At 39.3% G+C, this 16,601-nt stretch overlaps 1 protein-coding gene across 2 annotated transcripts; it reads right to left on the reverse strand.

Annotated features, from left to right (window-relative positions):
• Positions 1–1,802: 1,802 nt before the first annotated feature.
• Positions 1,803–16,573, reverse strand: parp14rs1 (poly(ADP-ribose) polymerase family member 14-related sequence 1). 2 transcript variants are annotated; one of them, XM_079357303.1, is made up of 17 exons: positions 16,397–16,573; positions 16,201–16,301; positions 15,750–15,780; positions 12,899–13,195; positions 12,100–12,324; positions 9,750–11,989; positions 8,594–8,824; positions 8,167–8,388; positions 7,608–7,686; positions 7,231–7,377; positions 6,985–7,047; positions 6,619–6,795; positions 6,265–6,495; positions 5,563–6,174; positions 4,246–4,382; positions 3,960–4,134; positions 1,803–2,627 (listed from the first exon to the last, which is right to left on the reverse strand). In XM_079357303.1, the coding sequence occupies exons 1-17, from the start codon at positions 16,569–16,571 to the stop codon at positions 2,344–2,346; spliced, it is 5,427 nt and encodes a 1,808-aa protein (XP_079213429.1). In that variant the 5' UTR covers positions 16,572–16,573; the 3' UTR covers positions 1,803–2,343. The 2 variants fall into 2 exon arrangements, with proteins under 2 accessions (XP_079213429.1, XP_079213428.1); XM_079357302.1 differs by having other exon boundaries at positions 12,899–13,198.
• Positions 16,574–16,601: the final 28 nt, after the last annotated feature.

Genomic DNA, 16,601 nt, shown 5'->3' on the forward strand with positions numbered 1-16,601 from the left:
AAGCAAATGTGTTACATTTTTGGTTGCCTCAACAGCCAAAATCTCAGCCTTAAGTCTGTGTGCAGTGGCAGATAAGAGTCAGAGGTTATATTTCTGCACTTATCTAATTTGACCTGCAGGAAGAGCCAAAGAGCTCAGAAAAAAACGAGAAAAAAACACACAGTAGAAGTCTACTGTCTTTGCCTCTCAGTGATGCTTATCACTCCGTGGTATCAATGGTCATATTGTTTTCTGGTCATTGAATTCAAAGCAGAACTTAGACAGCAGAACACATTGAAAACTACAATTTTGATTAAGAGGACATTTGCGGAAAACACTGCAAAGTAAAGCATTAAAAGAAAGCATGCTTATATTCAATATTGAGATTCATACATCATGCATAATATCTACCCACTTTCACAATAAAATAGTGATTGCAGGAAAGATGTGATGTGAAAAACTACTCGCTTTCTTGACCAAGTTTGCTGCTGTAGTTTGAATCTATTGGAGAAAAGAAATGCACAGCACATTGGTGTACCTGTATTTATTACAAACCTGACTTACAAACGCATCACACAACTTTTTCGAAGACAGCAGGTCGCTTTGTGTCTGGGCCTATAAACTCTCAGAAGTGTTTTCTTACTGCAGTTAGACCTCCAACATCATTCTCATGTCGAGTAGGAGAGGAAAGCAGGAACGCATGTGTGTCATAAAACGCCTGAAATCACAGCCCTTTAAATCTGTAGAGACAGGGGGAAATGTAGCTGCACTGACGCTGTATGACCTGCAGGTGGAGACACAGCTCAGAACAACACCTCATTTACAAAACAACTGGGTGATAGAGGTGTGCTTTTTCTTAAATGGGATATGTGAAAATACAGTTTTTACAGGGTTTTTGAATAATAATTGGATTACCTGAGTGTCTACTGACCCAAAACATATTAAATAAACCCACCCAGTCCTTTGTTGTCTATATAAGTTTTACAAATTAGAGGAAAACCTCCACTGCCCTGTTTTTCTGGACTCCACCCCCAGCCTCAGGAAACTTTTGTGCAGGTCCGTCATCTTTATTCTCGCTAGTGAAGGAGTAATGTCTACACACACAAAACAGAGCGTTCTGAGAGAGATAAATCACAGTCACAAACCTCCTCCGGTGCTTGATTCATATTGACCAAAGCACAGTATAGATGTTTCAATTAAACCACAGGGGAATTGTTGAAGAGATAAATAATATGTCCTCTTTAAACTGTCTGACTTAATGGCAAAAACGACCCGATGCACAGCATTTTGTGGTTAATTATTTATCTTTTAAATTAAAAATGAAAACATTTTCAAAATTCCACCTCTTAAAATATTTTATCTAGAAGTCACATCCACTGATATCCTGCAAGTTTGTGAACTGACACAATGGTTGTAAAGTTATACATATACATACACATATTCTTATGGTGTTTTAAATTTAACCAATTTCAATTCCAATGAACTAATGTTTTGTAAAATGTCATTTGATGTATATTTAATTTAAAAACACAAGTTTATTTCAAGCAAAGGTAGCCTACTTAAATCCCAGAAGTTCACTCTATAAACTTATAGTGATCAGATAAAGTATCAATAAGGGCATGAGAGGTGTTACTGCCCTTTGTTGTAGACAGACTACAGAAACACATTAGTGTTAGAACAAAGTGTTAAAATGTATTTGCATTAAATGTGACTTTAAATCAACGTGGAAACGACTTGTTGCTGCGATTAACAAAAGTTGGTGTGGAGATGTATTTATATATTCAGTTATTACCTTTAAATATACATAAAACAGAAACAACACATTTGTTTAGTTTTTATTTAAGTATATATATTTACAGACCTGTTTACGACAACTACATTTAACTTTCACTTTTGCAACGTGATTGTAAACCTGATTTACCACATGCTTCACATGATTTCACATGACATGCTTTTGTAAAATGTCTCGAGATAACGCCTGTTATGAATTGACGCTATACAAATAAAGATTGATTGATTAAAGATTGATTTCTTGGAAGACAGCAGGTCCCTCCCTGCAGCCTACAGGATCCTGTAAACATCTAGTTTCATTACAGCGTTTCAATTACAGGCACTTTTTTAATTGGCATTGTTTGATATGTTCTTGTAAAGTTTGCATATTTATATTCACGGCAGAATGGCTGAGACAAGTTACACTTCCACTGAGGAGCCTAAAACTACCATTAGAGAGATTCTGTTGAGTTAAACCAAACATCTGAAGAAATAGAAGTGAAAGCAAAAGAAAGGCAAACAGAATCAATAACATGTTTCGAGGCAGTGTAAGATTTGAGTGTTTTCACTGTGTAAAGTCAGTGCCTGGCTGTGTTACTTGAATGTGATCAAATATTCAGGGTATGCCTGGGTGTCGTGGAAGACAACAAACATGGTGGGTTTGGCCATGTTGTCCACAACACTGTCGTACATCTGAACCGAGGAGGCACTCTTGGCTGGCGGTGTGATCATGTGTTGTTGGCCGACAGTGAAATCCCCCGTCAGCACTCTGCAGAGGTACACGGACTTCTCCTGTTTCTGGTTTGGCTTGGAGTAGGTGTCACTGGCAGAGTAACTGGCATTGACTGCAAAGTAAGTGCCATTACCATAACAGGCAGCTAAAAAAAAGGAAAAGCAAAAATGTTCATGAGCAAGCCAACCAAAACCTTTATGGGCAGTGTGGACCATAAAGTCCGCCTCCTCCATGTTAACAGATGGGACAGAGGTCGAAATATAAAAATGTAATCAGGTCAAATACATTTTTCTCCAACATGAATTGTTATTGTAGTTCATTGTTATTTAGATTCTTATCCATTTTTTGTTTTTGTCGGGATGTTTAGTTTTAATTCAGTTTATTTGTCGAGTCTATAAACAGTGGTATAACTATGATTGACAGCTCTGTTGACAGAGTTCCTGCTCACTGTGTGCAGCAGATAGGCAGAGAATAGGAGGAACAGAAGAGGAGAAATGACGAACAACAACAACAACAGGAGTCATTGAACTTCCAATAAACATGAATGTCTGCAAGAACCTGTTCTGCTATAGACTCTGCCAACCTGAGGAACGCCTGTTGTTTCATCTGTAAGTCGAATGTGTGATAAATGTTGAGGCTCCAAATAATAATAATATTACATGTTATTTATAAAGTGCTTTTTCGGGGACTTAAAGAAACTGTTTATTTAGATAGAAAAATCCTGACAACATAGAAAGAACAAGCTAACAAACATTGCAACATTACCCACAGGTCATAAAGACCAGTGCTTGCCAAAGTGTGGGTCTATAGACACTGAGAGGGTGTTGGCGAGATGCCTCCCAAAAACAAAGAAGAATTTGAAATGATTTAAAATTGCGTAGTTAACCATTACTATGAAAATATATTCAAAAAAAATGTTAAATTTAAATGAAACCATACTGTAGTACTTCAGTGAGATTTGTGCTGAAAGTAATGTGTAAACATCCTGAAAAAGTGTGCACATGACTTGAACAATGTCGGTGACTGCTACTCTCTATGGATAAAAATTCAAACAGAGACCCTAAAATAATATAAAAATAAGACTGCTTTGTTGTTGCCAGTGTTGTTGACGGCTAAATGCACAAGATGTCAGTATCACGAAGTGTTGGAGAAGCCCCGTCTAGCTTTACATCCAGTCGCATACATACAAAGTTGCCTTTCATAATGAAGCATTTGTATTAAAAAAAATAAAATAAATAAAAAGTGTGCAGTGTTTTGAACATCCATTTAGGTTAAAGCAGAATTCTAATTTCCAAAGACCAGACATTAATATTCTGATGTGAACTTTGCTAGGTGATAAGCAATGGAGACACAGTTCAACCAATATTTAAACATGCTGAATTATTTTATGTTAAAAAGTGTCAATCAGCACTCAAAGGATCAGGAGATGTAACATAATTCAGGACAATAATAGAGATGTTTTGTCTCTACTTCTCACCGTTCTTTCCTGCGTAGCTCCTGTTGAAGCCGTGCTCGTTGATATGGTTGATGGTGTCTTCACTTGTGCCGTGGAAAAGACGTCTCTCGTTGTTCTTATGGCCGTTCCTCTGCTCCATACCCTGCTTCTTCAGCTGCAGGCTCTTCCACATTACAGTGTTCTGGATCCTCTCGATCTAAGAGAGAAAAGAACATAGTGCAAGTTATAGATGAATCGATGCAGGACGGTCCTTAAACAAATGATGGACACACGATGGCTGAGGTGTAAGCTCTCAATTGTGCTCCACCTTTAAAACATTTCGTGGGCAAGAGGCTTGAAACAGTTTGAGGACTTCAGTGTGCTCTGCAGTCCCCGGCTGGATGGTGACAGCCAGACAAGTCTTGTCGGCTGGAATCGGGTCCCAGAGCTCAGGGATGTCTTCATCTGGTGACATAATACACAAAGATTTTATTTCCTGGTACCACCAATTGATAACATCAAAAGGTTTGATGAACATTCATCATAAATCACACACACATATAATGTCTTATCTCACATGGATTGCTTTTAAATGAGGCGATGCCTTCCAGCTAGTTCAGGCAGCAACTGGGGCTGCACTGATTTCACACGTGAAATGTTTTATTATCCACATTCACCTGATGATACGTTCTTCCAACAGGCAACCAAATTTAAGCTGCAACATTTTCGGTCTCTCTCTCTCTCTGCTCTTTCATTGCCTGCTCTGACCTGCACTCTTGCTCAGCCTTAAGCACGGTACACCTCCTTGGCCCTCACATAGTTTGAAGAGGTACGTACAGTTGCTCATGCTCGAGCATAAGCAGGGTTACACAATTTACACATGTAGTATAGTGTAGTATAATCGATCCCAGCCTCTGATCGAAATAACTAAAAATAAGCCACATATTTAGTAAATGGAGTCATGTTTGCCCTTGTCTGTCGATTGTCTGTCGTTCGTTATTTGTTGTCCAAAATGTCTTTAGTTAAGTTATTTGTTTTATAGTATTGTTTTTTATTGCTAGTTTTTTAGTGCTCTTTTTATGCACTGCAGGTTTGCACTGGGGGTTGGGGGGGATTGCAATTTCATCTGTGCTGTATGTTTAACATGGAGCATATTTGACAATAAACAACCTTGAATCCTTGAATCCTTGAATGTTTTTGTGTTGGACTTGACCATGCTTACTTTCTGTCTTGTAAATTAAGCACACCTCATGATCACATAAAGCATGTGTTGTACGACTGTGTTATGTACAAGAGGTGAACCATGCTCTAGTCCTGGAGCAGTGTGAGTGAAGGTTGGGGAATTTAAAGGGGGGGGGCAATTGTGCTTCAGCAAGGTGCGGGGAAAGCTAGTGTGAGCGCGCTTTCACATGTCAAACCATCACTTCTCAAATGTCTGCATGTAAAATCAAACGGCAAGGAGTCATGCAAGTTTCATTTGAAATGAAAATCAATGAGAGGAGTTTGACTGAACTGTAATTTGGTGCAGTGCATGAAAGTAACCAACTCAAAACCATGTTAAAACCTCAAAGGTTAGATTTGGAGCGTCATTCTTGCATGAATTTGAACAAAACATGTATCAGAGCATGCAGGTAAGACATTATACCTTTTAGTTTGTCTATGCGTTTGATCTCTAAGGTGCGTCCCTGGCTATCAGTCGCAGGTCCCCTTGGCATTTTGACCGTGTAGTCTCGACCTTGGAGTGTTATCTTTACATCTTGCAGCTGACTGTCCAAAGCTTGCTCCAGCTTGAAGTTGATCATGGAATCAAAACTCTGAAAATCAAGCCCTGCCCCTTGGTACTGCCAGTCTGCCACCGTGCCCGCCGCTGCCACTTTCTTCTTGAGGTCGTCCTCGTCCCTTGTCCTTCTCAGCATCTCATGAATCCCATGGCTGGCTTTGAGCACATTCTTGCTGCCCCCCTCAATGGTCATCAAGCCTTGGCCGTTCTTGCTCTCAATCGTTATGCCAACCCTCAAGGTCTTCTGGATGTTGGTGATCTGTTTGTGGTCTTCAGCAGACAGCATAAGGATGGAGTTGTCTTTTATGGTAATGCTGTTGTGCTCTTTGATGATCAGGTCGTTGATCCACATCTTGGCAGAGTCTACGTTGGCCCGTGTATTACTGCAGAGATGGAAGCATGCAGGATCGAATGTCTGAGCCTCAATGACAAAATCCCCCTCTTTTTTTGGCTTATCAGTGGACACACCGAGCAGTGCTGAAAGAACATTCAGACAAATTTAACATGTAAAAATTATTTTGGATTTTAAATGTCAACTCCAAATGATGTGACCATCACTGATCTTACATTTGACTCTGGAGGTAAAGCTTCCGATCCAGCCTTCGGCTTTAGAAGATTGAGCTGCGCCTGTCTTTTCTTCTCTTTCTTGCATACTGCTGTGGAAGTCTTTCAACATGGGCTGCTGAAAGATAACTAACCGAATTTTTTGCAGTTTGGTGGATGAGTTTTGACTCAGTACGTCAATCACTGCGTCCAACATGGCGTCTGCCACCTGCTTTGCCTGTACGTTTCCTTGACCTAAAATGAGTAGAGCATACATTACTACACGAGCAGAGTGTCCTTCTCTTTGTTACTGTAACTGAGAGGGCTTTGACAATAAATGTTCAAACGTCACTGTACTTAAGTGCTGTTGAATCTCACCTGTGCCAATTGCCGGGAATGAGACAGAAGTGAGCGAGTTTTTCTCACACTGGAGGAGTGCATCTTTCACTGCCTGCTTGATTTGTACAGGATCTGTCCGTCCGATCAAGTGGAGGATCTTCTTACACTTCAGGTTGCCTGGCTGGGTAAGTATCATGCCTGTGTGAGCCTGAGCACCTAAAGGTAAAGACAATGGATTTGAATACCTCTCAACTTTTACAACAATGTATTTGTGTGTTAAGATGACATATTTTCTGATGACCAATCTTGAGTTTGACTTCCTTCCTGACTCCTCAGTATTGTCAGTATTAAGCATGAACATGTGATATTGTTTGGAGTCAACTCAATGTGTACGTTTCTCCTTACTGAGAACTTGGCATTCTGCTTCCACAGCCGGACCTGCCGCATCCAGGATAGCTTTGGATACACCTATAGATAAGAAGAGAAAAAAAATGATATATGATCAAGGCTGGAGCTAAATCATTTGCAGCCATGAATACAGCAAGAGGACACATTAGTATGTCAAGTTAAATTCTGAAACCTGTATTGACTCTAATCTACCCATGTAGACTGACATTAAATTTGAACCAATCTTAAATCATAACCATTTACCCGTCTTAAGAGAGAAGTCGTCATTGGAGGAGTTGACGATGACATCACTTGTCTCCTTTGTTATGTCTCCTGTGACCACCTGTACAGCCACGTTCCCCATTTTGGTCTCGTGTATTCCTGTGCCCGAGGTGATTTTGGAGAAAGGACCTTGATGCAGTAGACAATTTTTTGAAAAAACTCTTTTTTTAATAAAAATTTCAGTCAAATAACAAATACAATATTTCATATTTTTGCATGTTTTGTTGTGCATGTCACCACAAAATATTTGAATGTATTTGGTGCATACACATTATTAAAAGCCCAGATTTGATACATCTTTTTTGTTGTTGTAATAAGAACAGGTCTAGTTTGCATTTCATGATCAGCAGTTTGCACACCTGATTTTTGTGGGGAACTTGTTGGTGCCGGACCACCTGAGGCATTGGGGAACTGCTTCTTAAACTCGTCACAAAAAGCCTGGAGACAGAATGAAAGACCAAATCATTTGTCAACATCAAAGTAAGGCAGAGAAAAGGAAGGAAGAACGACTCAGAATGCAAGATAATCAGAACCATTTGAGATCCGATTCCCCCAATCGCGGGGTCATTTGCAACTCAAAACTGCTCAGAACAGTTTGAGTGGTATAAAAGATCCAATCTTAACATTCCCAATCTGTTCAGAGATCATCGGGCATGCCCTGATTTATTTCAAACATGTTTGATACTTGGAATTAAAAATCTTGAATTTTATTGTTAATTTTTGTTGTATTTAAAACATTAAATTACAACTTTATTATTGTTTGATAAGTGGCATGGCATTGGTGCAGGCCTTATAGTGTTAAATTACAGCTGATATTCTCATCAGTAATCACAAGTATCACCAAATCAAAAACTGTCATTCCAGGTAAAAATCTCTGTTACTGTTGTGAAAATAATATTTAGTTTTTCTTTTTCTTACCTGGATAGTCTGTGCATCTCCAGGGAAAAGGACGATCATGACTTTCTTCAGGTGCTTCGGCTGTTTCTTACTGCTAAACTCTAAGATTTCTTTCAACATCAAAGAAGCTACTAGGTCTTTCTGGAAGCCCAGGTTTCCTGTGCCGATGGCGGTGAGCGATATGGAGGTAAGAGCGCCGCTCTCGGCCATGCCCAGGCAGTCTCTGAAGATGCTCTTCAAGGTCTGGAAGGAAGAGAACAAATGGTGTCAATAATGAAGTTTGTTGGCACCATAATTAGGATACTTTCTGACATGTTAAGCAGAGGAAGGTGAAATAAAAAGTGTGGAACACGTTCCTGATGTTTTTTGTTTTTTTTTACCTTTAATCAGACTCTAATGGAAGAAGTAATTGAACACATAATATACTGTACATGATATTAGACTTTACCTCTGCAGGTGTGCCTTTGCCATTGTCCCAATGAGGGGCGACTGCATGAAAGATTTGTTTGCTATTCAGATTACAGGCCTCTGTCACAATGACTTCGCCCACAGTTGCACTTGGACTCTTTGCCTGTAACACCTGATGGAGTTTTTGCCCAGCCATTTGGAAGATTGCCTTTGAAACGGCCCCTTTTCTCAGATCAAGATCACTGGCCAACGTATTCACAATCACGTCCGTCTGAAAATGTGGATACATAAGATTTAATTAACAGAGTCCTTGTTTTACAACAGCTTCAGTCGTATCAGTGGTCAGTTTATAAGACAATCAGTGAATCCCTAAAGCAGGTCATTGATGGCCCCCCGACCATGTGACTCATCCTGCTCACTCAATGTGTCCCTCAACATAATTCCCAAATAAATTTAAAATATCAATAAACAGCAGAGAACTGACCACATTTGAACTGAAGGATTTAGCTGAGGATTGATATAAGCCTTGACTACACATTGGTGTGTCTTTGGAGAAACATGAATCAAGTAATTTAATGTAGATTATGTACACCACAAATGTTTTGTATTTTAAAAAAATTCATAGATGTAGTTGGCTGCAACTGTTTCTGTGTTAGGGTCATTTACAAAACATATTAGAGAGTAAACTACATAATAACCAGTTAATAATAACTGGTGAATATCCTGTTCTTTGCACTAAGGAAGGAGATTGAGTTGGCTTAAAACGTACTTGTGTTCATGCATTAAAATAAAAAAATCTTTGCATTTAGGTTTTAAAGGGGACATATTATGAAAAATCCACTTTGACAGTGTTTTGGAACATAGGTATGTTTGGGTAACCTTCTATCAACCCCAAAAATGTGAAATAAACCCATCCAGTTCTTTTTTGTGATCTGTTTAAGTCTTACAACAGAGGGAGAAATGCTCTGTTTCAAATTTGCTCTCCTTGTGATGTCACAGTGGGATTATGGTTACCCTCCCCTGTGCTGGTATCTCCACCCATGGACTCCACCCCCACTCGAGAGCAAAACTTTTGTACATGTCCGCCATTTCAATGTAACATTTTACATAAAACCAGTGGTAAGTGGTACATCTGTAGGACTGTTTAGCAATAATTAAATTGTTTGTACTTTGTGGAGGATAATAGTCAAAATTACCGTGGCTTTCTCGATATTTCCTTTCAGGAGAGTGATACTCAAGCCCTCTTTGGTTTTTACATAGCCCAAACAATTAGGGTCGGATCCAGAAGGTTTCACAGCTACAGGAGGTTTTTTTGGGAGACTTTGTTGAGAGGGATTCACACCATGGCTCCCAAACTCCTGTCTGACAGCTAAATCCATCGCCTGAACAGCGGCATCATCATTGTTCACCAAATGGATCTTCTTCAGGGTGGTGTCCTCAGAGTTCTCATCGCAGTGGTCCTTTACCGCTCTGACAATGATGGTTGCACACATGCTCAGAGGAAAGCCTTGGTTTTTGCTGATGGCCGGCAGAGCCACAGTCGCGCAGCCGTGATTTTCAGCGAGTTCTAAGCTTCCCTTAACAACCTTTCTCAACAGTGCCTGTGCCTTTGAGGCTTTAGTTGAATCAAATGTGGGTCCCACTGCATGGATGACTTTTTTGCAGGACAGCCTCCCACCTGCACCTGTTATCACACTTTCTCCAGCTTTGAGTTTTCCATTTAAGCTGATCACTTTGTCACATTCAACCTGCAACTGAGGGCCAGCAGCCGTAAGAAGTGCTAATGAAAGACCGCCATCGTGTACCAAATCAGAGTTAGAGGCATTAACAACTACGTCTACCGGGTAGCTGCACAAATCTGCCTTGATAACGGCTATTTCAACTCCATCAGTTGTCTGAAGCTGATACACGGGTATTGGAAGTGGACTTTGGTCATTCTGTCCATCACTAACCTCACTACTAAGTTGGACCAGGCAGCCGGTTTCAACCCAAAGAGAAGAAACGTACATATCCTCTTTATCCTGGAAGAAAGTCTTCACTCCTGGCTTGGGGACTTTTAAATGTTCAAAGAACAAGGAAGAAACAAAGTTTTCAAGCAGTTTCTTGCATTGTGAGACATGGACTCTACGGCCACTTAAACAGACGGCCTCCTTTTTGTAAACAATCCCCACTTTGTCTTCCATTTGTTCCAACCAAGATGCACTAACTTTTTTAAGGTATTCAACTTTGGCGTTGGGATTGATGATAACAGTGTCTTCAACTTGAGCATTCTGTGTCAAGAACTCTTCAAGTTCACAACAAACTCTTTTGACTATGTTGTTGTGGCCAGACACCACCACTTGTTGACCAGCGGCACAGATTTGTATTTTTCTCAGGGACTTGTTGTTGGTGTTCTCCAATTGTGTGATTAGATCCAGCCACTCTGGCTCCTCCAGGATGTTACTGTCTTCAACATCAACGTATTGAGACACTAGGAGCTTTCTTAGATGATCTCTTGCCTGGGTCAGACATGTGTCAGAAACAGCAAGTAGTTGAACACCGTTTGCACTGATCTCAAATGCTGCGTTTATTCCATTGGATGTGAGAAGAGCATTTGTAAGTTTCTCAGGTTGTTCATCCTTCAACAAGTCAAGGACAAACTTGTCTATTTCTAAATGTTGTCGTTTCAATGTGTACACAGAATCATATATCACCTTGCTTGCTGCAAAAATCTCATCTTTTAAACCAGTCACAAACAAATCTGGGCTGTCTTTCCTAAAAGACATTTGAAGTTCTGGGTACACACCCAACAGTTTGTCCTGAAGACCATCTTGACACAGGATGTGGAAAATCATTGGTGACACTTTGATCTTTTCTGTTTCACTAAATTTCTCCCTGTGCACCCTTTTAGTGATCTTGGTGATGACTTCGCTGAGCATTTGCTCAAGTCTCTTAATGTCTGCCACGAGGCCAACAACAGATAAGACACCACTGGCTTTATCAGGCACTACAACCACATCATCATTCAGCAACTTCTCTCTGACCTGCGTCTCAGACTCTTCCCATACTGTTGAATCTGGGTGAAGCTTCAGAGACTTGAATTGCAACATAGCTTGAGCGAAGGCTGACCTGACATTATCCCTCCACTCTTTGACGATTGCTTTGGCATTCTCTTCTTTTAGTAACAAAGGGAAAGGACTCAGGCACACGGAGGATTTGACTAGCTTGACCTCGCAAAAGTGTTTTGCTAATTCATTTTGAATGGTGTGTACTGCTGATGGTTTGTCATTCAGATATCTCCAGACATCCTCCTCAATGGGTTCAGAGATAACAGCAGGGAGTTTAAGTGAGGGCGTGTCTGCGCCATAGAGAGCTATTCCCAGAGATTCGTAAAAAGGGTAAACTCTGATCTCTTCTTTTTGGATTTGATGTTTTTTCTTCAAGATTTTCTGAAGAGCTATTGGAAGACATCACAATCAGACAATACATTAGCAAAGAAGTGCTCATCTGTGATGTTAATAACACAATTCATACAGTGACATTTAAAACATACTGTAAATGCTTTACCTTTCGGTTCTTTGAAGGTGATGATGGCAGACTGCTCCACTTCATTGACAACAACATTTTCCACCTCCCCACCTGCATTCTCAAAGTACAGGCGGAGGAAATCTTTGTTGTTAGATTTCACGTCGTCAATCAAGGCTTGCTTCGTGACTTCAAGAGGCCGGACTTTTAGTTCCTTCTTTATGAAGTTTCTGTTACTGGGGGATCTTGTTACAAAATCCCTGTTTTCTGTAAAAAAAAAAAAATTAAAAAAAAGGATAAAAACAGTTGATGAAAATATGATATGAAGAATAAAAACCTCAATTTATTTTCAAAAGACTTCCACAGACATTTAGCTAGGAGAGTTGATGGAAAAGTGATTCCAATAGAAAACGTGCTTTCAGCCCATAAAACACAAACAAATAAAGGCCAATGTTATACACAGTGAGAATCTATCTGTGTGAGGTTTTCTTGGACCATATCCATCACAATATTTTACTAAAGAACAGCCAATGTGAATCATTTAATAAGTTCAATTTCTAAATGTTTAGTTTACAAATATAAGAATTCATCAAGTTGAACTGTCATTGTTTTGAGGATGAATAGTCGTATATTATGGTTTGTGTATCTGGCCAGGATGTGGTGAAACAGCAGGAAATGGATTTTGACCTGACTGCATTCGACATGTTACATATCATCCTTAAAATTATGCAGGTGCTTTTTTTTCTTTCAAAAATAAAAACTTGTTAGAAGATGAGCTTTAAATTACTAAGCATACACACAAAAGACACAAACACATAAAAACACTGAGTAAAATGAGTACCTTCCCCTTTCGTGAAAGTCACCACAGCAGAGGAGATTGCAGGAAGGATTTGTAAAGAGTATCTTTTGTCGGCAGATTCTGAGTCAAAGTCCTTCAAGACATTTTCCACCAGCATCTCTAAAAACTCCTTGTTAACCATCTGTGGTATATTTTCTATCACGGCCAAAGTGGAGTAGAGCTCTTCATCTTCAGCCTCCTCCTCGTCCTCGTCCTCGTCTCCACCTTTCACCTCAGTCTGGACTTTGGCTGCAGGTTTGTGTTCTTCAGTGGGGGGCTGTTCATTATTCCCAGCATCATCTGCTGTTAGAGAGACATGGCAGTTCAGAGAATGATCATACATTTTTAAACTCTGTTAGATCACATGAAGACCTCTTTACATTCAGTATTAATATGTTTCCTATGTTGTCCAATAAAAAGGGGACAGCTCTGGGTACATGTTTTATGCACAAAACAAGGACACTTCAAGGACACCAAGATGTTGATCTTTCACATTAAAGCTGGTCTGGCTGCATACAGCCTGTTTGTACTATAGTGTGTCCTTGGCTAGACCAGTAAACCTTTGAGTCTCTCTAACCAGAGCAACAATGACGCTTATTCACCATATCAGCACTGTAGCTGTATTCCTATGATATGATACTCAGCGTGCGGGAAGTTAAAGTGTCATAAGCTTGTACTTTGTACAGGTTACAAATCCTGTTAAGTTGTAGTTATCTATAAATCCTTATCAAATAAAATAGCTGAACCTCCGTCCAGTGGGTAACATAAAAATGTTAAAAAAAACTTTTGTGATGGGTTTATTGCTCACATCTTGATGACAATGAATATGCGATGATTGCCCAGCTCTAGTAAAAAGCTGAATATGATGGAAGACTAGATTGCATGACGGTCAATGTGTTTGGCCTCTTTTACTCTTCATCCGGACTTATTTTCTGCATACAATCATGGCACACAAATCAAATACCAGAAAAAGTACAGATATCCTAAATAGTTTTATCTACACATCTTTGATTTAAGATCGCTAAGAGCCCCAAAGCTAAACTAACATGAGCTACCAAGTGAACATTATCACATTATAGCTTCACTTAATTTGAAAGAAAAGACTTAAATTCCTCCAATGCTAAGCAGACAGTTCTCTAATTCAGACACTCCCTGATGTCAGATGGTATCATATTTGGGTTAGAAATGTTTTTTAACGTAAAGTTGGCCTGATCACCATTGTTTTTTTCAGTCAGTGATCAAACAGTGAGACTGTAAATAGTTGATCAAATGTGAGAATTGTTTGCACATTTCCAACATTTATAACTTGGAAGTGAGCAGAACAACATTAAAACAGTGTTTGGGTGGTTAGACCACCATTTTGTAAAGCTCACAGCTGTATTCAAATTAACAAGGACTGCAATTTATTTTCAAGCTTCAGTGTGATAACAAACTACTCAAACAGACTTTTTTTCCAGGCAGAGGAAAAAAAGATACAATGACATAAATAGAACAGATACAGTGTGTAAGAGAGAGAAAGAGAGAGAGAGAGAGAGAGAGAGAGAGAGAGAGAGAGAGAGAGAGAGAGAGAGAGAGAGAGAGAGAAAATAAGGGTCAAGTGAATGTGCGCAGAAAGTGAAACTAACTGTGCGCTTGTGTAATCTGTTTCTGGGAAGTCCCATGGTTTACACGCAAGCCTGGCCCAACAGGACTGATTTATACCCCTGTATCAAAGTGTAGCAGAATATGACTCTTCTTTCAGCAAAAGCATTACGCTACAGTTAAACATTTCAAATGATTATAAATAATCAGTATAACACCTAAAACATAACCGTAGTGGAAAAAACAAAGTTTTTTTGTTTTTAAAAACAGCAGACGCTTCACAATAACATTCATGTTCATCAGTTGTTAACAAGAAAAGTCAACAAAGCAAAGACCAGCTATCATAAGAAACATGTGTATCCAGTTAGGCCAGTTTAAGTTAACGACTTTAATTACATCACTATGTTATGAATAAATGGCTTCCTTTGCTCATTATATAAGTGTGCCATCAGGTGTGTATGTCCTGTTTTAGGGTTTATTGTTCAAATACATCTGTTCAGTCGAGTTAGTGGGTACAATATAATTTTTTTAAGGTTTTATTAAAAAGTATATACAACTTTTTAGTTTTATTTATTTCAATTATTCCATTACACTGAACACAGTTTAGAGCCGGACCAATTAATCAGGCAGCCGATAATATCGACCGATAACACCAGACATTGACCATCAGTATCGGCTAATTGTATCATATATGTGCCGTTGTTGATTCTTTAACCCATCAAATACCTTGTTATTTAAGTTTGATTGTATTAAATCAACACTCTCCAGGGTGTCAATCGATGATGCATGCACATGCTCAGTTACTTTACAGTTAAGTGACCATCTTGTCTTCATTATATCTATACAAGTGTTTGACAACTGAATTTGAGGGATCGACACAATAAATATGTGTAAATCTAGATCTATCAATGTCAACAGATCGGACATAGATCTAAGAACGATATCTGCTGATATATTGACAGATTTTTTTCTCCTCCCAATATCGATATTAGTTTCAGTAAATCAGGCCCTAGTTTTAAGGATAACAGAATTTTTTTTTATAGTTGTTGTAATATCACAATGTATATTTGTCATTATACATGATTTATCACATATACATTCTTTTTTTGCCACAAAGTCTCCGTTTCACAGTCTAAATAAATCCCTGTGACACACAGATATTCTGCACTACATAAGATGATGTGTGTGTGTGTGTGTGTGTGTGTGTGTGGGTGTGTGTGTGTGGAGATGGAGAAGCCTTACTAATCAAACATTATTGTTTCAAAGTACTTACATTTCTTTTGGACTTTATAAGGTGGAGCATCCTGGAGAAAGTGGGGACAAAACACATACTTTAGTCACCTTTTTAAAACTGTTGTGGCACCTTATGTAACAAGTTTCAAATGGCACGATGCCCTTAATGTCAGCTGGTCTCTAAAGGAATCCATGCAGAAATCTCTGATCAATAATTGTTATTATTTGAATGCATTTCTACCCGTGTCAAAGAGACCTCTGTCAGATAAGGGGAGTTTCATGATCAGCAGTAGATAAATAATAAAAACATTTCTGTAACAATAATAAAAGCACTTCTATTTCATTTGCTGGTTAGATTTCTTCTGTGACTTCCTTATACATTTTCCAACTGGACTCTTCTCTTTTTTGAATGTTTTCACCTGAAAGCCTCAAAATGACACCTAACTGTACACATGAAAGTTGCTGACACTTGTTAATATCAGTTCACTCACCCCCTTTGTTATTTCTTCTGTAGGGAGACGAACTGTCATTTTCAACACGCCTTTGTCCAGACTGATCTGATGGACCTCCTTGGCCAGAACATTTTTCTGGTCTGTGAGGGGGGAAAAAAACACAGTAAAGTTCCCTTCATGAATGTCAAAGTAAAAAAAGGGGTAGGGGGTCGAGGTTAAACCGAGCCGGACTTACCCTCTTCTTGGCGGAAGCGCAACACCGCTGTCCGGCTGCCGTTTTCATAGTCAACTTCGCAGTCGCCCCCGTTGGATTTCTTACTTTGAAAGTACTTGACTATTTTGTTTCTCAGCCTCGGTACTTTGTTTTCTTCGAGTTCGACGAGCAGAGCAAACGAATATGCGTCAGCCATGGCTGCTGCTCTGACACGGTCTGCTCGTTC

This window comes from Symphodus melops, assembly GCF_947650265.1.
Source record: "Symphodus melops genome assembly, chromosome: 12".
Classification (NCBI taxonomy): domain Eukaryota; kingdom Metazoa; phylum Chordata; class Actinopteri; order Labriformes; family Labridae; genus Symphodus; species Symphodus melops.